The sequence below is a fragment of the Misgurnus anguillicaudatus genome, chromosome 17 (genome assembly GCF_027580225.2).
Source record: "Misgurnus anguillicaudatus chromosome 17, ASM2758022v2, whole genome shotgun sequence".
NCBI classification, from domain to species: Eukaryota; Metazoa; Chordata; class Actinopteri; order Cypriniformes; family Cobitidae; genus Misgurnus; species Misgurnus anguillicaudatus.
Genome location: NC_073353.2, coordinates 29442242 through 29463110, shown reverse-complemented (window position 1 = coordinate 29463110; position 20869 = coordinate 29442242). Strand labels below are relative to the sequence as shown.

At 37.4% G+C, this 20869-nt stretch overlaps 1 protein-coding gene across 5 annotated transcripts in view; it reads right to left on the bottom strand.

Moving 5' to 3' along the window:
- lrp1bb (low density lipoprotein receptor-related protein 1Bb) overlaps positions 1 to 20869 on the bottom strand; it is a 392748-nt gene that overhangs the window by 224135 nt on the left and 147744 nt on the right. For all 5 annotated transcript variants that reach the window (XR_008647172.2, XM_055216546.2, XM_055216547.2 and 2 more), the window contains 3 exons: positions 10538 to 10657; positions 5666 to 5794; positions 1652 to 1909 (listed from right to left, as the gene is read on the bottom strand). Coding sequence is in view for 4 of the 5 variants with exons in the window: in XM_055216546.2 (XP_055072521.2) it covers positions 1652 to 1909; positions 5666 to 5794; positions 10538 to 10657 (507 nt within the window). In the remaining variant the exon portion in view is untranslated. The remainder of the gene's footprint in view (positions 1 to 1651; positions 1910 to 5665; positions 5795 to 10537; positions 10658 to 20869) is intronic.

The window sequence follows — 20869 nt, the reverse complement described above, 5'->3', positions numbered from 1 at the left end:
TGCCTGCTGCACGGTCAAAACCGTTTATGATAAAAGAGACGCTCACGTTCACAAAGTACACGCAAGACACTGAGATTATGTGAGTATCTGGCAAACTTAAACGTCTCTTTTATCATAAACCCTTTAGACGCGTCTGCAGCAGGCACTTATTTTGACAAGACACGTAATGCACACAGGATCTCTCGACGCGCAGAACACATATTTTAAAAAAAGGAACCACACACATAACGTAAAATAATTTAAAGGCAGAGTACTTCAATGTAATACAGTATGTTACCATAAATCTCTAATTTGCGTTTCAAAAAATCATTTGAATTTGTGATTCACAAGTGAAACTGAAACCGAAAAGACGGAAAATAAATTGTGCATCATGGCAAAAAATAAATATATAAATAAAAGCAGGAAAAGTGACTCATAAAGTAAGCCATATTAGCAAATACATTGATTTTTGCGAGAACTGGTAGATAATAAACTCTGGGTACATTAGAGGCTCCTAATGCACAGTGCGGGGTTTGAAATATGCTATCACTGAAATGCTTTGCTTTGCTTTATTTCTAAGTCGTAAAGAAAACCGTGGCCATTATCTGAATCAATATCTCAAGATGACAACGTGAGCTTATTCACTGATTCAAGTCTAAAAAATCTAAACAGATAAGTAATAAATCATTCGAACTACACAGATTCTGCAGGGTATAAACCAATTCATGCAGAGATGAATAAATGATCAATTCTGTTAGCATACACCCTTAAGACTCTGTTTAACTACCGCTTCAATGGCTTGGCCAAATGAGAGTCTGTGTTTAAAATGTATTACTTGGGTCAAAACCACACTACACCATTTAATGAAGGTGCACACTACCACACCTGTTGCTAGATGCTTATTTAATTGGGATACTTGCATAATTTTAGCACAGAAAAGTGCACGGATCCAATGAAAGTAGGCTGTTTGACTGAGATTTCTGTAGAAACAAGCACTAATGATCCATGCATTTATCTCTACAGACAAGATGAGGACACACAAACTATATTTCATCAATAACGGTTCACTTCCACAATTTAAGACGACTCGAAAATAAAATTATACAGGTGTGCATTAATAGTGCACGTTTATATACTTTAAAGGGACATTCTACTTATGCTAATTTTCCAGCTCCCTTGGAGTTAAACATTTGATTTTTACAGTTTTGGAATCCATTCAGCTGATCTCTGGGTCTGGCGGTACCACTTTTAGCATAGCTTAGTACAATCCATTGAATCTGATTAGACCATTAGCATTGAGCTAAAAATAACCAAAGACTTTCAATATTTTTCCTATTTAAAACTTGACTCTTCTGTAGTTACATCGTGCACTAAAACCGTCAAAAAATTTAAAGTTGCGATTTTCTAGGCAGATATGACTAGGACTATACTCTCATTCTGGCGTAATAATCAAGGACTTTGAAGCTGTAACATGGCCGCAGGAGATGCAATGATATTACGCAGCAGCTGAAAATATTTCATATTCATTTTTAAAGAATTATATGAGCTAAGGTTTGAAGTACCTAAATTTTAACCAAATTTCTTAATTTCACATTATAATCCATCAAAATAAAAGCATCAGTTTCGTTTCACTGCAATCTCATCTAGCAGTAATGTCCAGCATGAATCATACCGTGGAGATTCTGGACCGTCTTTATTTCCTGTTCCTTAGTGAATCCGCTTGCTTTCCTCATTCTGGCACACCGCAGTTGACCGGACGACTCTGAAGATGTGACCCAACACACTGATTCCTCTTTATGGTTGAAATCCAAACCATGAGTCCCATTTGAGTCCAGCTGTTTGAGGGTTTGCAGACGGGATCCGTTTAGGGTCGCGATCATAATACTATCCGAGGATCCGATCAGCAGAGCTGCAGGGCTTTCACCGGACTCTGGAATACAGGGATGGGAAAATGGTGACAAGACAGCCTAAGGAGAAGAATTTCCCAGCCATTCCATGCTTTTAGTAGAACAGGATAATATAGGCTTGTGCAAAGGGCACGGGTAATTGAGAAACATGTCTCTTAGGAGAAAAACCCATTTTCAAAAAGCAGCAGTCAGCTTCACATTTCTGTTCCTATTCAATTGCATTGTGCTTTGAAAGTGATAGTAGATATTATATCCAGGTTTGGAAAGTTACCAACAAAAAGGAACATCTATCATCTACCGTTAACCATTTAATGTCTGGTATACCAAAACAGACACTGTACATGGTGTATAACTAAAATACATGCATCTAGAATGTAGACAAACAGATCAGGGTATAAAAAACACATTTATATACGTTTGAAGGTCAACCAACAAACAAAAATGTATTTATATGAAGTTTATTTATTTTTAAGATTCTTATAAAACATTAACCTTTCTAATGGCTATGTCATATTCTGTCTGGCCTCCTCGGCTCTGAAATTTATATGCATGAGCTTTTATATCTAATGGAAACTTCATAGCTACCCTTGTGCAACAACCTCTTTCTGCTAAATTAATATTAATGTGGGTGAGCACTGAGTTCAGTTAAGTTTATGGGTAATGATATTCAGTTTATTCCTCATAGGAAAGCAGTCACATTGATTAAAAGCAGGACAGACTCAGCATCTAGCTGGAAGGTACGCAGCTGCCCGCAAGCTATTTCCCACCGTACGGCACGCAGTGGCGTAATCCCCATTCAATTTAAAAAATGTGAAAACTGGTTCCAGTGCAGTGCGCCAATATATTTACAAGTATGTGTCATTTTATTGGGTCACAAAGGTAACCCTGGAGAGCTTTACACTTATACTGTATCATACTTTACACACGAGATTTGTGTGCGTACCATTACTCATTTTTGCATAAATGTGTTTACAACAGCAAATTTCAGAAGATTACAAATGACATTATGGGTCTTGCAAGCAGTGAAATGTCCTTATGGGAAAAATAGCTTTAAAATAATGCAAATGGTTACCATGGCGACAATAATTCCTCATACAGGACACATATGAACTGAAGTGTCTATTTCATGTGTGCATTTTTATCTGGAACGCAGTGGAGCTCGTGACTGCTCATCCGAGGGGCGCTAATTCAAAATAAGTGTTTGGAGTATCACGTGTGTGGTTCTCTTTTCCAAAATGTGTGTCCTGCGTGTCGAGAGATCCTGTGTGCATCACGTGTTTTGTCAAAATAAGTGCCTGCTGCACACACGTCAAAACCGTTTATGATAAAAGAGACGCTCAGGTTCACCAAATGCATGCACGACACTCCCTTCACATTAAACTTTGATTACGCATGAGATTATGTGAGTATCTGGCAAACGCGAGCGTCTCTTTTATCATAAACCCTTTAGACGCGTCTGCAACAGGCACTTATTTTGGCAGGACACGTGATGCACAAACGATCTCTCAGAACACATATTTTGAAAAAAATATAATTAAGTATGAAAATGTACTTCGGCATTTTCTACTTCGAGCTGATGATGTCAGCTAGACGGCTTGGGTGGGAACAAAGATATGTACACTAGATGCCGCCTTGGGGTTCTAAGCATGCGTCAAAACCGCCGCCATCCTGGAACAGGGGTCTTGTCATAGGAAGTAGCTAGGTAATGCTGCTATCTCCGCCTGTACTTCGAATTAATAGACGTTGCCAAACTTTTGTGCTGCGTATGGATGTTAGGCCTACTAACACTATGCATTATATTTAGAAAAAGTCGATTTTCATAATATCAAAACTTAATTTTTTTTTCTGGACTCAATGCTAAATACATGTCTGGCTGTTGGAACGAAAAAAAAAAAAAACTAGAAAATCGCATTAATGCTGATTTATGGTGATTTTATTTCCGTTACACCATGGCCTACAATGACACTGATGCATTTCAAGATGGCGGCTCTATTTGACGCATTCGTTCCGATGAACTGCCGTAGCCAAGGCAACATCTAGTGTATATATCTATGGGGTGGGAGCATCCCTTAACCCCGCCCTCTACAACTGTCAGTCTGCTGCAAGTACCTTTTCTGAATGAAACACCTACTTTTCTATATCCAATCAATTCACAGTGGAAAACATAAGCCACGCCCGCTATTTTCTTCGTGTGATATTCCATTTCACAACACAAAAGTCGATCTGTGTTGAACCCGACTTCCGGTCCACAGGAACTTTAAAGGGATAGTTCACCTGAAAAATTTTATTCTGTCATCATTTACTCACTATCATGTTGTTACAAACCTGTATAAATTTCTTTATTCTGATGAACACGAATTAAGATATTCTGAGGAATGTTTGTAATCAAACACTTCATGACCCCTTACGAAAGGTTTGGTTACACGTATTTCTCAAAATATTTGAAAGAAATGTATACAGGTTTGTAACAACATGAGAGTGAGTAAATGATGACAGAATTTTCATTCTTGGGTGTCCCTTTAAGGACTGTGGGAGTAAACCGAGGCTTTAAACAGGGACCTTCTTGCTATAACAACAATGCTTCCCACTGTGCCACCCTTGGTGCAATGTGTCCTCGCCGTTCAAATCTATACATCATTTCATTTTTTCAATTCAATTTAATTTATATAGCACTTTTCACAAATGTTTCTTTCAAAGCAGCTTTACATTAGTAAATGCAGGAGAAAACACAGAAAAATCAATGGACTACATAAGCAGCAGAGTACAGCCGCCAAGATTGAACCGCACTAGCGAGCGTAGTAATAATGTAGCGTATAGAAGAGGGTTCTAATGTCACCTGACTCCCAAGGATTGAATTTTTTTTTTACTGCTAATATTTTAGCGAGAGTCAAAAACATTCAGCTTAAAATACCGTAATATTATAACAATGCTTGTAGAAAAACTACTTATTGCAGAGTTTGGAACCGAATCGAGCGTTTTATTAAAACCACAACAATTGCCTGATCCAAAAACCAATCATCAAAAAGGATTAGAATCCATTTACAATTGTAGTGAATGTTTTTGCTCTAAAACCCCTTTATTACAAAGCTAAAGATTTAATGATAAACTTGATTGGATTTCTGGCTGATGGGAAGGCACACTCACAAGCAGGTGTCATTAGGTAAGCAATCAATGACAGAGCCTGATAAAGACAGAGAATAGCTGTCCTTCAGGTCTTGCACTTCATAAAAATTCAGCCTCTACGTAATCCTCACTGTCTGGCTTATCTTCCACCAATAGCTCCATTATTTCTGTCCCTTGGCACAGCAACACTGATATCAGGACTGCGGATGAATCTCCAATGCAAACCCCTGATGGACTCAATCTGCAGGTGCTTGTGGAAGATGAATGTGCGGTTGAGTCTGGATTCCCAAAGTAATTGAATATAATATTTGGTCACAATCTGATCTCAACAAAATCAGATCATTAGCCGCTACCTACCTACAGTAATTCAGCATGCGACATGTGTGCAGAACATTAATTTTATATCTACCCATTCATTCATCAAGCGCACAGCCCAGTAGCATTTGATATTTCAGGTTATATTTTCCAAGGTCAGAAAAAACACAGGCTGCTTACAGCAAAGTTCTGCAACTGCAAGTTAATGCCATTCATATCACATCGACTAATAATCCACCTCGTCTCAACCCAGTGCGTATTGTGAAAAAACAACAATGGAGCGTGACTACATTCAGACGGCTTATGCATATCTCCAAGTCATTAATTTATCATGCGCTTACCGTGTTTGGCTATGCAGGAGCGTCTGTTCGACTGCAGGCTGTACCCATCTGTACAACTGCAGCGATATGACCCGTAGGTGTTCATGCAGGTCTGGCTGCACGTCCCGTAGACGGCACATTCATCATGGTCTGTACACAGAGAAAGAGTCATTTGACAAATTAGGTGTGCTCAAACATGACCTAAATACATAAAATCCACTTAATGTGGTCTCTTCCTGTGCCACCTTGTATCACTGGGCTGGCCCTGTCCTGCAGCAGTCTCCAGAGCTTTGCCTGTTTAGACTGCAGAACGCTGTAATGTTCCAATGGTGATTTACTGATTAGTCCTGCATAAGTTACAAGACGTCTCGAGCAAATTCAGTAAAAATGGTTCTTCTATGATTTACTTTACTTGACATTAACTCTTTTGCTCACCAGCCAAAGTGGCTAGTTGTTTTCCAAAGGCCACAATTTTGCTGCTGGTAAAATAAATTTTATATGAATAAACTTGACTTCGGCATCCTAAAATGACTTTAATTTTTTCAAATTTACTTGATTTAGCTGTAAAAATTGACTTTCAAATGCACTGACCAGCCAAATTAAGACTACATTTAATTATAGATCATATCATATAATAAGGTGCATGTAAAAAAACATGCTAGTAAGGCATAAATAGATTAATAGAATAAATATATAAAAAGTAGTGCAGGGGTGTAAAAGATTAACCTTCTGGGGTCTGACCATTTTGGGACACTGGCAGAGGTTCTAACATGCTCTTACATTTGGGGCTCTATCTTACACCCGGCGCAATGCAGCGCAATGCGCGACGCAAGTGTCTTTCGCTAGTTTCCACCCTAATTTTCACGTTTAGCACCGCGTTGTTTAAATAGCAAATGCATTTGCACCCCCTTTTGCGTCCATGGGCGTTCTGGTCTGAAAATGAGGTGTGTTCAGGCGCATTGTTGGTGCGTTGCTATTTTGAGGCAACTAAAATAGACTACGCCATTGACCAACAAAAACCTGGTCTAAAGTCTAAAGTCAATGGCGCAATGTGTTTTATGTTATTTAAAGAGCGCATTAGTAAAATGCGCCTATAAACGGGAGGACAACGCGGGTTTGCTTATCACAAAGTACATGAATGCGCAGCAGCACAAAAATGCTTTTAAATATGAAAGATTGAAGGATCGAATGTAAAAGATTATTATTGAGTCTCTTGGACATATTTATAAATGAGGACTGATTATGAGACGTTAAGGCACAAAGAGCTGCTTCACCTGCAGCCTGGTAAGTAAATAAATGCTTTGCTTTAAACAAATGCGTCTGTTTTTAAATGTTTTTTTTTTAATGCTACCTCACGGATTTATTGTATATAATGTACCTGTGGATATGGTGAGATGAGAAACATTTGTAAGTAATGCTTAAAAAACTCTTTGCTAAAAAACCCGCTGTCCAAAGTGATGAAACGTGAGGAGAGCCGTTTGTAAATTCCTTATTTCCTGTTTGTTACAAATAAAGTATTTTTAGAGTACAAACCTTTTCTTACATACTTGTAAATTATTTTTTGATGATATTGGATAGCCATACATTTAAAGCAATTTCAAGCCTGCTTTTTACTTCCATGAATAAAAGAAAACGGGTTTTAAAGGTTTTAATAAAAAAATAACAATTTCAATACAAGAGAAAAACAACACAATTATTTAACATTAATCTTAAACTGGGGATCGTCTTCCTCCGCTTAGTTTTTCAGTTTACAAAGTCCGTCATCTAAATAGGGATTAGACATAGCGCCAGCGCAACTTGCTTTTAAAGGGAATGAGAGCTGTGACTCTCATTGGTTTACTGCACGTTACGCCCAAAATACTCCCATTACAAAAGGACCTACCCTTTTCGACCATGCGCTCGGCGCAAAAACAATTTTTCCCGTCGTTAAATTAGCAAAAGTGGATTCGGACACGCCCATTTAGACGTTGCGCTGTGCGCTTTAGACAATGCGCTTAGATCGTTAAAATAGAGCACTTGGTCTTTTTTAGTTGCTTTTAAACATAATAATGGCAAAAGTCTCATAACACTGTGTTCAGCACAAACTGGGCTACAATATTATATGAGCTACATGTATGTACATGTTTGTATTTTTGAGAGAAAAAATGTTTATGCGTGGTTTTTGAAAAAGCTAAAGTCTCTGATATAAGTCCAAAAAACAACACTAAACATGTTTTCACAAGACTTTACTAAACAGAATCTAGTAGTATAGAGTTTTTTCTTTAAAATGATGAGAAAATCATTATGCCTACTCACTCACATAAAACAATATATTGATTTTGAAATTGTAAGACACTTTTTTTTAGAGGGGCCATATGCGAGAAGGATTGATTGACAGCTGAGGAAACAAAAGACTCGCATAATGAGCTGCATAATGAGCCTTTAGGCAGGAATGTGAAAGGGAACTACAGTAAAGAATGTAGAGGACAAAAGTTTTATTTGTGGTTTATTAAAAAGTTAACAATATAATCAAACAGAAATGGTCGTTGGGACATTTTCAGTTTTTTGGAAACAGATAAACGCAAAAACCCTACACAAACATATTTATTTTTAAATATTTATTAAAGGAAAACACCACTGTTTTTCAATATTTAACAACATTCTGAACTATGCGCTTAGACAAATTAACTCTTTCCCCGCCAGCATTTTTTATGATTTTCACAAAATTTTAATGCCTTCCAGAAAATGCTCCTTTTTAAATATATAAACATACAATATAAGAAATAAAACAACAGACCCTCTGCTTTCAAACAAAAAAATCTGTTTTATCCTACCTTCATGTGTTCTGTTTTTATCATCTCTCAAATATGTGTAGGTTTCATCAAAAACACCAAATTTTGAGCAAAAAGCTGAGATAATTCCATTTTTGTGAAGGACTTTTGATAGAGATCAGATGCAGAGCGATCTTTAAAAGATACACGATATACAGCTGTTTGCCCTAGGGCAATACTTCCGGGTTTTATAAGTTGCGGAATAGCGGTATTGCAGATTGACGAGATAACTCGTCAATGGCGGGGAAAGAGTTAATACATACCTATCTTTTTTCAATGTGTGCACTTTTAATCTTTGTACAGTGCGTCTTCAATGTGTTAGCATTTAGCCTAGCCTCATTCAATCCTATGGCTCCAAACAGGGATGGATTTAGAAGCCACCAAACACTTTCATGTTTTCCATATTTAAAGACTGTTACATGAATAGTTACACGAGTAAGTATGGTGACACAAAATAAAACTTTTGTTTGAAGCCATAGGAATGAATGGGGCTATGCTAAATACTAACACATTCAAGAAGCGCTGTACAAAAAGTGCACGAATTGAAAAAAAGATAGGTATGTATTAATTCATTTAAGCTGAGGTTAAAACATAGTAAACTATTAAAAAATTGTGGTGTTTTCCTTTAACAACAGCAGTAAATACTGTCAAGTACATGGATTTTACTTTCAACTTGTTTATGCAGATTGTATTTTATAAGCTTGATCATGGGTTCTGTTAAAAGTGATTTAAGACTTTTACAAATTTTACACCTGTCGAGAGGGTATTATTGTTGCCCAAAGTAGCCTACATTAAAATGATGCGCGAACCCCTCCGCTTGCGGGTTTCCTTTGATTTTCGAACAAAACTGGGTTGTGCGCATGTATGCACTATGAATTTCTCTCCGCTCTTGTCTCTGGTAAATAACCCATACTGTACATTGCGCTGGGTGAAGAGAGTGCTCATGGGAGTTGTATTTTTCCCAATGTCGCATTGCGCACATTTAAGAAAACTACAATAAAAAATATATTCAACCTGCCAAAGTGGCTAGTGAGACTGGCTGTCTTACCCGGCACAGTGGAAATCTACCTGCATTTGGCGGGTTTGCGGGTGTTAATGTCAAGCCCTGACTGTATGTATAAGCAAAATGGGCAGTAGACAACAACATGGCACAGAAATGTACAAATGGTAAAAATATGTGATTCAAAATAAAACAAAATTTTAAAAATCTAAAAAAAATCACCTCACAAATAAATTTTTATGTGTTTTTATTTAATATCCACCATATTTAATATGATTAACTTTACTTTCGTGAAAATCAAAAAAAATAAAACGGCCGGTTTGGACTACAGCCCTTTACTTCCTGCATTAATGACGTTTTTTAACTAACCTCCGCCCACATGAATACGTCAGTCGCCAGGTAAGCTAACGGAAAGCTAAGCTGCTATCGAATCACAACACACTAAACAAACCACACAATCAGAACTCAATATGCATTTCTGAAGGAGGGACTTCATAGAACAAGGAAGACATCACCCCGTTATTAAGACAGTGAAAACAGCGGTACAGATAAGTAAATTGTGTGAAAAATACCACGTTTTTTACATGTGAAACATGATGTTATATTGCGTACTGTATACACAATCAAAGCTTCAAAAACACAGAAAGAGCGAGAGCTGGCGGAGAATGAGTTAACTTAAGAAAACCCCTATTTGGTAAAGCTGTAAAATCTCTCAATATTTTTTAACTATCTAAAATGATACATACATAAATATTATGCAAAATATATTTTTTCTTTATGGTAACCAATTTTATTTATGTCTGTCATTTACATTTCCGTTGTGTCAATCAGCAATATATCTTTCTCACAATTGGCATCTGCTAAGAAACCATTTCAGACAACCACAAATTGGTATTTTTGTCATGTTTAATTTCTGAAAATATTATAGACAAAATTGTTAGCTAAGGTACTCAATCTGATAAGTTTGAGAATGGCTGACAGAAATCTTTCTGTATATTTGAAGGCATGTGTCAAATAAGATTTTCCCCAAAGCCACTCATTCATCGAACTGGATGATGTCTGGTGGAACCCTGGAGCACCTACCTCTGCAGCTCCGGCCATCCTCTCCAACCTCGAATCCATCTGCACAAAAGCAGAAGGTGCCGTTTCTGGTCATGATGCATCCGTAACGGCAGTGCAACTCGTGACAGGCTGACAGGAGCTCTGTGGGAGGAGAGAGAGAGAAAGGTATAGAAAAGTAGAGAAAAACATGTAAATTGCTTTTTGATTTCACTCCTCTAAAAGCTCTTCCTTCCCATCAGCACGAAGGTGTGCCGGCACATACTGACAGCTGCAAGCCAGAGGCGGGGATCAATAGCACTCCGTGCGGGTGGAATCACAGAGGTGCTCCATGCAGGGAAAAAGCGATGAAATGAGATGAAATACCTAACTATTTTGTTGGAAACTCGGCGAGAAAAGAGAAAGGTTTTTGCACAGAGACCGGCAAAAGCTTTTAGCGATTCTTATCTTCAGTTCTCAAAATTCAATCAACCTGCCACAAAAGAGTTGAGCGCAAGTAGCTATAAGGTTTTTGGTTAGTGGTTTTCAAAGTGGACTTTCACCAAATTGTTCATATTTGGCAAACATAATAATGGAAATGTCTGCTAGTATCTTTGTGGTGAGGCATCTTTTATGACAAAAAGAAGCACTTTTGTAGCGCTACTGTATAGTCTGTGTCTGGGCATTTTTTCTTGTAGGACAGGAAATAGAATAAAAATCATATATTTAAGTCAATTTTTGGTCAAAACAATAGTCAAGTTACACGGCTACATGCAGGTTATGCTATGGTAAAAAAGTACTCAATCACACAGCTCGGACCATACAGTACTAGCTATATATGTAAATAGATGCCACATACAACTTTTTCAGACACATAACTGCTATGTTGAATGATGAATTTGTCTTAAAGCATATTGAAAACACAGCATAGACATACACTCACCTAAAGGATTATTAAGAACACCATACTAATACTGTGTTTGACCCCCTTTCGCCTTCAGAACTGCTTTAATTCTATGTGGCATTGATTCAACAAGGTGCTGAAAGCATTCTTCAGAAATGTTGGCCCATATTGATAGGATAGCATCTTGCAGTTAATGGAGATTTGTGGGATGCCCATCCAGGGCACGAAGCTCCCCTTCCACCACATCCCAAAGATGCTCTATTGGGTTGAGATCTGGTGACTGTGGGGCCATTTTAGTACAGTGAACTCATTGTCATGTTCAAGAAACCAATTTGAAATTATTCGAGCTTTGTGACATGGTGCATTATCTTGTTGGAAGTAGCCATCAGAGGATGGGTACATGGTGGTCATGAAAGGACGGACATGGTCAGAAACAATGCTCAGATAGGCCGTGGCATTTAAACGATTCCCAATTGGCACTAAGGGGCCTTAAGTGTGCAAATAAAACATCCCCCACACCATTACACCACCACCAGCCTGCACAGTGGTAACAAGGCATGATGGATCCATGTTCTCATTCTTTTTACGCTAATTTCTGACTTTACCATTTGAATGTCTCAACAAAAATCGAGACTCATCAGACCAGGAAACATTTCAACTTCAACTGTCCAATTTTGGTGAGCTTGTACAAATTGTAGCCTCTTTTTCCTATTTGTATTGGAGATAAGTGGTGCCCGGTGGGGTCTTTTGCTGTTGCAGCCCATTCGCCTCAAGGTTTTGCGTGTTGTGGCTTCACAAATGCTTTGCTGCATATCTCGGTTGTAACGAGTGGTTATTTCAGTCAAAGTTGCTCTTATATCTGCTTGAATCAGTCGGCCCATTCTCCTCTGACCTCTAGCATCAACAAGGCATTTTCCCCACAGGATGTTTTTCCCTTTTCACACCATTCTTTGTAAACCCTAGAAATGGTTATGCGTGAAAATCCAAGTAACTGAGCAGATTGTGAAATACTCAGACCGGCCGTCTGGCACCAACAACCATGCCATGCTCAAAATTACTTAAATCACTTTCTTTCCCATTTTGGCATTCAGTTTGGAGTTCAGGAGATTGTCTTGACCAGGACCACATCCCTAAATGCATTGAAGCAACTGCCATGTTATTAGTTGATTAGATAATTGCATTAATGAAAAATTTAATAATTCCTAATAATCCTTTAGGTGAGTGTATATGCAACAATAAAAACTTGATTTTTACCAGAGGGGGACTTTAACAAAACTCATTTTTACATAAACTTTTAATGAACGTGCTTATTTAATTGCTAAACAGGTTTTTAACATTAATAAAAAAAATTGGATCCTAATTCAACTGGTTCTAGGTAGCCACAAGAAACAGAAATGTATTGCTCTCGACTTTTCAACTACTTAACTATGGTGGTAACTATATTCTACAGTCCACACCAATACATTTTGCAATTGAACTGAACTGCCATGAGCTGTGACAGCACATTAAGTTGAAAGCATCACAATTAAAAAATAAAACAAATCTCAGATCCCCTGTGTTCTATTACATTTCTTTGCGCTCCATCTGGTTATTTTTCAATGACTTCATCATCTACTTTTGCTTTCATGCAGCTGGCAGATGCTTTTATCCAAAGTGATTTACAATGCATTTAAGCTTGGTATGCATTTTACCATTGTGTTGGAATAAAACCTAAAGCCTTGGTGTTGCTAGCACCATGCTCTTTCGAGCAGTATGCAATACTAAAAAACATCTTGCTATTTTATGATTGTAATGTTTTTAACAATGTATACACTTGGTTTATTTAACCACAGAGATTTATTATAATAAGAGATTGAGATAGTTTGATATAGTCATCAATCATCACAGGACAAAAAGTGAAACGCTACACAGACCAATTCTAACAACTTAAAAATATGATTTAAAGGTTTGTAATTTCAGTATCTGTTAAAGCTGATCCCACTCTATGATATTAAACACAATACACATTGCAAACAAAAAAAACACATTGTGTTTTGTGTGTGGAATATCTGACAAAATGAACATAACATGACAATTTTCTATTAAGACGACTCTTAAATTCACTGTCGAGTTTGTTTTATCCCTCCCTTCCTCGCTGTACTGCCTGTCATTCTCTCCGTAAGGTCTCAGTGGAAAACTATTGTAACAACCTAAAATTATTTTCACACACTCACAGGCAACAAAGGCCAAATCAGCACGTCTCTGAAAGCCCATGTCTGCCTGTCATATATTAAATCATGTGGCAGTTCCTGAGAAAAGCAACAGACCCAACCAGCTATTGTTCACTGCTCTTTTCTGACGTTTGTGGGTGTGGATGCAACTGTGCAATTACAATTAGTACAAAGACTGACAATTTACCAGCTTGGAAAATCTGTAAGACACTATGTGAATCTGAAATGATGAGCTCTCAAGAATAAGAGCTTTTCAAAAAGGACATGCAGTCGCTAAACATTAATTATGAACAAATGAATGTATGCAAATCTGTTCTTTTATTCTTTACATATTGTGTCTGATTACCATGATTATCCAAGTACTAATTCATAGAATCGAGACACATATTTCATGTTACTGTATAATCTTTACAAAAACAATTTGTTGTATTTAGGTGCTATGTCAAGGTTCCTATGGTAGCAAAACAAGTTACTGTGGAATTTACTGTAATGTACATAGGTGTCAAGTGGCGTAATTACATGTTTAAATTGGCAGCATGAATTAAAATACATCTATTGCAATTTAAAAGGCAGGTGTTTCATTGTACTAAACCTATTTATCACTTGTTTAAAAGCTGCAAAATCATCAGAAGTTCATTTATCTTTGTCTTAGCTGCAACACCAGCAATACACTTAGATGAAGCTGTTTGTCATTACTAATACAATATAGATTCTGCAGTGCAGAATCATCAGCATCAGTAGATAAATGGAGGCTATCTTAAAGGTAAAAATCATTTGAATAAAGACAGCATACCAAGACGAAGTCATGTTGTTTAAGTATCAATCTTTCAGTAAAATACTGCATCCTGTTTAATGTTAAGTGAACTGAGCTGTGGCTTAATGTGTTATTACTGACTAACATAGCACTTCAATAATAGCTAATTATTAACACTAAAATCATCAGATGCATCTGCAAAAATATTGAAAGATTACTTTTTCAAAACAGGTCACTCCCGTCTAACAGTCTTCTATTGGCCATCTTAACAGACTGTGCTGCCCTAATATAACCCCAATGTTGAGGGTCCAACAACAGAGTTCAAAGTATCCTTAATGCTCAATTGGTAAAACATTGCATTAACAGTGCAAAGGTCATGGGTTTGATTCCCTGAGGTCACTTAGCATGCACTCATATTGTACCTAACCTGACCGAACCGTGCCCGAGCGCAAATGCCCCCTCCCCACTCCACCAGAAGCACGCACTTATCCTGACGAGCCCGAGCATGCTTTCGTCACAAGGGTGCGATAGTTTTGAAGAAAACAGGAAGTTAAGCACTCTTTTAACACTGGAGCCCATCAAAATTCGATTTGGATTGGGGCACGTTGACACACAGCCCTCTCACATGCCTATTATATTGCTTAGTTGATCTGTCGCATGTGCAGCTCAGATGTTCACGTAATCCTGAGCCCAAGTGAACCGCGCCCAAACCCACCTCTGCAAGCCAGGGTGCGATTAACAAAACTAGTCACACTAGTCAAACGAGACAGGCTTTGGGGGTCAAACTTGCTCGGGCGCAGTTTGGTTGGGATAATGTGAGTGCACCCTTAAATATCTATAAAAGTGTATGCCAAATGCATAAATGTAAACAAAGAGGCTAGCGATATCATAGTTTACTTTTAGACGTCTTTTACTGTATGCTGGAATAGGATGAAGTATTTTAAACTTCAAAAAACTTGAGGACAGTGCAGTTCTCATTCGGGGGGGTATTTTTCACAATGAATAAAATGTACTTACACCTGACAGATATCACAGGAACAGGTGTCTAATCATACCTGTCTTTGTAACAGTCCCAGATTGTGAAACTTCAGAGGCGGCATACATTTGTTACTTTACTATAATAAATGCAATGCTGTTAAAATGATCTGTATACTACAAAATAAAAAGATAGTTTACCTAAAAATGAAAATTCTGTCATCACACTCATGTTATACAGTATACCATTTTTTTTTAAATAAATGATGATAACCACACAGTTGACGACACCCACTGACTTCCATAGTAGGAAAAATACTATGTACGTCAATGGTTGCCATCAACTGTATGGTTATCAATATTTATCAAAACATTTTTTAATATATTATTTGGTGAACTCTCTCTTTAAATAACAAACAAAATGTTTTACCATTACAGGATTTTTGAGTGTGTAAACATGCAATAGAAGAATTAAAGTGGACATTTTACAATACTTTTTTTAAGATGTCAAATAAATTTTTGGTGTCCCCAGAGTATGTATGTGAAGTTCTAGCTTAAAATACCATATAGATAATTTATTACAACATGTTAAAATTGCCACTTTGTAGGTGTGTGCAAAAATGTGACTTTTTTGGGTGTGTCCTTTAAAATGCAAATGAGCTGATCTCTGCACTAAATGGCAGTGCCATGCTTGGATAGCGCAGATTAAGGGGCTGTTTATCCCCTTCTGACATCACAAGGGGAGCCAAATTTTAATGACCTATTTTTTTTCACATGCTTGCAAAGAATGGTTTACTAAGTTACTGGGTTGATCTTTTTCACATTTTCTAGGTTTATAGAAGCACTGGGGACCCAATTATAGCACTTAAAGATGGAAAAATCAGATTTTCCTGAAATGTCCCCTTTTAAGTCTAAAAGTTAATTCAGATGATTTAGTCACAGTAAGATTTAGACAGCCCTGTTTGAAAGAGATTACCACTGCTAATCTAAAATGCTTTGCTAGCAGGTTAATTAGCTCTCTTAAACACTTCTACATATAATTATAAATGTTGATTTGAAAAAGCCACAATGAACAAGTGAAGAAAGAGGGATGCTACTGAGGGCTGAAGCCCCGTTGTCAAGACCGGTAAAGCTTGGGTACAGCCCATAAGCTTCAATCCTCTTGTAACCTATATTTTACTATGTAACCTCAAACTAACCAACTCAAGTGACCTCAATTACACCACACAATTTTTAAAACAAAATGTTCTTCTTCACAACAACGCCATAGACGACCCATTTATGGTTCCTCAAAGAACCATTCAGCCAAAGGTTCTTAAAAGAAGCACTTTTTACTTTTTTCATTGCCCACTACAAAGAACCTTTTGTGAAACAGAAAGGGATTGCAGGTAGTAAAGGCTTTTTATTGAACCATACAGCCAGAAAATGGTTGCTTTATGGCATTGTGTAGCACCTTCATTTTGAAGAAAGCACCTGGCAGACAACAATACTCAAAAAAAGTATCTAGTCTTTCATCAGCACCTCTTTGAACTTAGGAATGCAAAAGTTCTCCTCTGGGAGAGGGATTGGGTGTGCAAAACATAAATAAATTCCTGTGGTAGTTTTACACAAAATAATTATTGAATTTTGAAACTTGTGACTAAAAGTAGTCAGAAATAATGTTTAAATTTAGACATTTTATTAAAGGTGACCATTTCTAAACACTGACGACAAAGCCCCTAAGTTCTCTGTGATGGGTCTGTCATTCCTCCGATCACGATCACCTTAGCCCACATCAGACACACCACAGGAGTCTGATAACGGACTGCTGCCGGCACCGTGTGACGCAGTTCACTTGATGCTTATTGTGTCCTGTCATAAATCCAGCATTACATCCCCTACTGTGCATTACAAAATGTCCTTGAAGCAAGGTACACTGCTCTGTTGGATATGTCTCCTCGCTGGACACTTCCTGTCAAAAACTGTGCGCTTTTTAAAAAATATTCATACTGCTATCATACAGCTCCTTTCATAAGCTACTGTACACAACAGGCTGCAGTACGATGCCCAGATGACTGTCAAACTACATAACGGAGTAGCCAGTGGCGGCTCATGACTGCTCATCCGAGGGGCGCAAATTCAAAATAAGTGTTCGGAGTGTCATCTGTGTTGCTTGCGTTCTCAAAATATGTGTTTGATGCATCAAGTAAAATCATGTGCAAAACGTGTTTTGTCAAAATAAGTGCCTGCTGCACACGCGTCAAAACCGTTTATGATAAGAGACGCTCACGTTCACAAAATACACACAAGAAACTCCCTTAACAGTAAACTCTGATTACGCATTAGATTATGCGAGTATCTGGCAAACGCGAGCGTCTCTTTTATCATAAACCCTTTAGACGCGTCTGCAGCAGGCACTTATTTTGACAAGACACGTGATGCAAATAGGATCACTCGACGCGCAGAACGCATATTATGAAATAAGGAACCACACATGACGGGCTACATACATGTTGTGACGAACTTCGCATTGAGTGCCCTCAAAAAAAGAAGTCACCGGCCATCACTGGGAGTACCTCATCTGGTAAAGCATGGTGTTAGCAATGCAAAGGTCACAGATTCGATTCCCAAGGAATTATAAAGAAACTATACTAGGAGCATCTTTTGTTGATTTTCTAATGTGAAAGCTACAGTTTCTTGATAGACAGAACAGTCTGCAAACATTGAACACTCTGTAAATAAAGTCTCTGTATAGTTTGATTTAAAAAAGTAAATATACAATACATTTTTAAAGGGACATTCCACTTTTTTTGAAAATAGGCTTGTTTTCCAGCTCCCCTAGAGTTAAACAATTGAGTTTTACTATCCATTCAGCCGATCTCCGGGTGTGATGGTACCACCTTTAGCATAGCTTAGCATAATCCATTGAATCTGATTAGAACATTAGCATCGCGCTCAAAAATAATCAGAATTTCGATATTTATCCTATTTAAAACTTGACTCTTCGGTAGTTACATCGCGTACTAAGTAAAATTAAAAGTTGCGATTTTCTAGGCCAATATGGCTAGGAACTATACTCTCATTCTGGCGTATTAACCAAGGACTTTGCTGCCGTAACATGGCTGTAGCAGGCGCAATGAAATGACGCAGCACCCCCCAAAAAAGTCCCCTGCTATTGAAAGAAAACAAAGAGGACTATTTTCGGGCGCTGGGTAATATCTTTGCGCCTGCTGCAGCCATGTTACGGCAGCAAAGTCCTTGATTATTATGCCAGAATGAGAGTATAGTTTCTAGCCATATCGGGCCTAGAAAATCGCAACTTTTAATTTTTCTTCGGTCTTAGTACACGATGTAACTACAGAAGAGTCAAGTTTTAAATAGGAAAAATATCAAAACTCTTTTGGTAATTTTTAAGTGTGATGCTAATGGTCTAATCAGATTTGATAGATTATGCTAAGCTATGCTAAAAGTGGTAGCGCCAGAACCAGAGATCAGCTAAATGGATTCCAAAACGGTAAAAATGAAATGTTAAACTCAAGGGGAGCTGGAAAATGAGCATATTTTCTAAAAAAGTGGAGTGTTCCTTTAAGGTTGATAGACACTTCACTGAAATGTCTCGCATCATTTAAAAGATCTTTCATATGAAGTTGACCTTAAATGTTTGTAATAACCGTTGTAGTCAAAAATATAATTGTGCCCAAATGGAAAAATTTACTTAAAAGTGAGGCACAAACCGCCAATAACAGCCCATAATAAATGGAACCAAAACAGTTTAAAAAGCTTCCCAGGGTGAGACCTCAATAAGCTGCTTTATAAAATGACAAGGGTATAATTTTTCAAATTCGAGGCTAAATGTGACTTATTTGAAGATGCTTGCATATTTTGGAACCTATTCAATAGTTTCAACGTGTTTGCTATTATTCTAAAATGTGAAAAGTATAAATAAACAATGAGTAAGTGTTTCTAAATTTTTGAACGGTGCGGTACAGTAGCTATCAATAACTTTGATGCAAAACTCTTCATAAGTGAAGTCGAATGATGCACAGATGGCCTGTACACACAAACTGTAAATTCAATACACCCACACAAATTTCAGAGAAAAGAGAAACATGCAGAAGTTTGTATTTCACTTTCCCATATGGATTAATTACAGGCCAGCAGTAGAGACCTTCATGGCCTTTGTTTCTCCAAGGTCTGCCTTAATCCAATCACTTGCCTGCTTCCAGAGCCCCCTAATTAATATGGGACCAAATTAAGATGCTGATCTTAGCACAAGCCATGGTCATTGGAGAAGAAGTAGTGTTTAATAAGCATGCCATAGGTCTGCTTCCCTGAGAAAGAACTAATTTAATTTGCGAGGGTTGTTACAAATTAAAGTTCACAAGTATTAAAGTTCACGCAGGTTGGTTGTTAAAGTAAATGCCATATATATCAAAATACATTTTATAATTACAATACAAAAAAATGCAGTATAGAGGGTTTCAGCAGCAACAACAAACAAACGGCTTTTGTGGCCCACACTTATCTTCTGCATAGAATCAATAACAACATCTAGTCATTCTAGAGTAGATTTTTTAAAAACAAGCTAAATAAATTACCAGTAAATTACCTTGGTTAAAAATTATAGCTTAAAGAATTAGTCAATTTTCTTAAAAAAAAAATCCAGATAATTTACTCACCACCATGTCATCCAAAATGTTGATGTCTTTCTTTGTTCATTCGAGAAGAAATTGTGTATTTTGAGGAAAACATTCCAGGATTTTTCTCATTTTAATGGACTTTAATGGACCCCAACACTTAACAGATTAAATGCAGTTTAAAATTGCAGTTTCAACGGAGTATCAAAGGACTCTAAACGATCCCAAACGAGGCATATGGGTCTTATCTAGCGAAACAATTGTCATTTTTGACAAGAAAAAAAACACAACTTCTGGGCTATCTCCAGTCCTGTGATGCACCAACGCGACCTCGTGCAATACGTCATTACGTCAAGAGGTCACAGATGACGAATGCGAAACTACTCCCCAGTATTTACAAGTGTGGAGAAAAAGGACCGTTCCAAAGTTGTTGTATGTCGAATGATACTAATTAATGTCTTTGTGTCACAGTTTATTGTTTAAAATGATCCGCAAATGTGCATTTAATCTAACGTGACCTTTCCACAGCATTACGCAATTACGTGAGGTCGCGCTGGAGCATCACAGGAACGGAAATAGACGAGAAGTTGTGGTATAAAAGTGCATATTTTTTATTTTTCTTGTCAAAAATGACAATCGTTTCGCTAGATAAGACCCTTATGCCTCGTTTGGGATTGTTTAGAGTCCTTGGATACTCCGCTGAAAATGCAATTTTAAACTGTTATGTGTTGGGGTCCATTAAAGTCCATTAAAATGAGAAAAATCCTAAAATGTTTTCCTCAAAAAACATAATTTCTTCTTGGCTAAACAAAGAAAGACATCAACATTTTGGATGACTTGGTGGTAAGTAAATTATCTGGATTTTTTAAAGAAAATGGATTTATCCTTTAAGCATACTAACCATAACTTTGGCTAAAA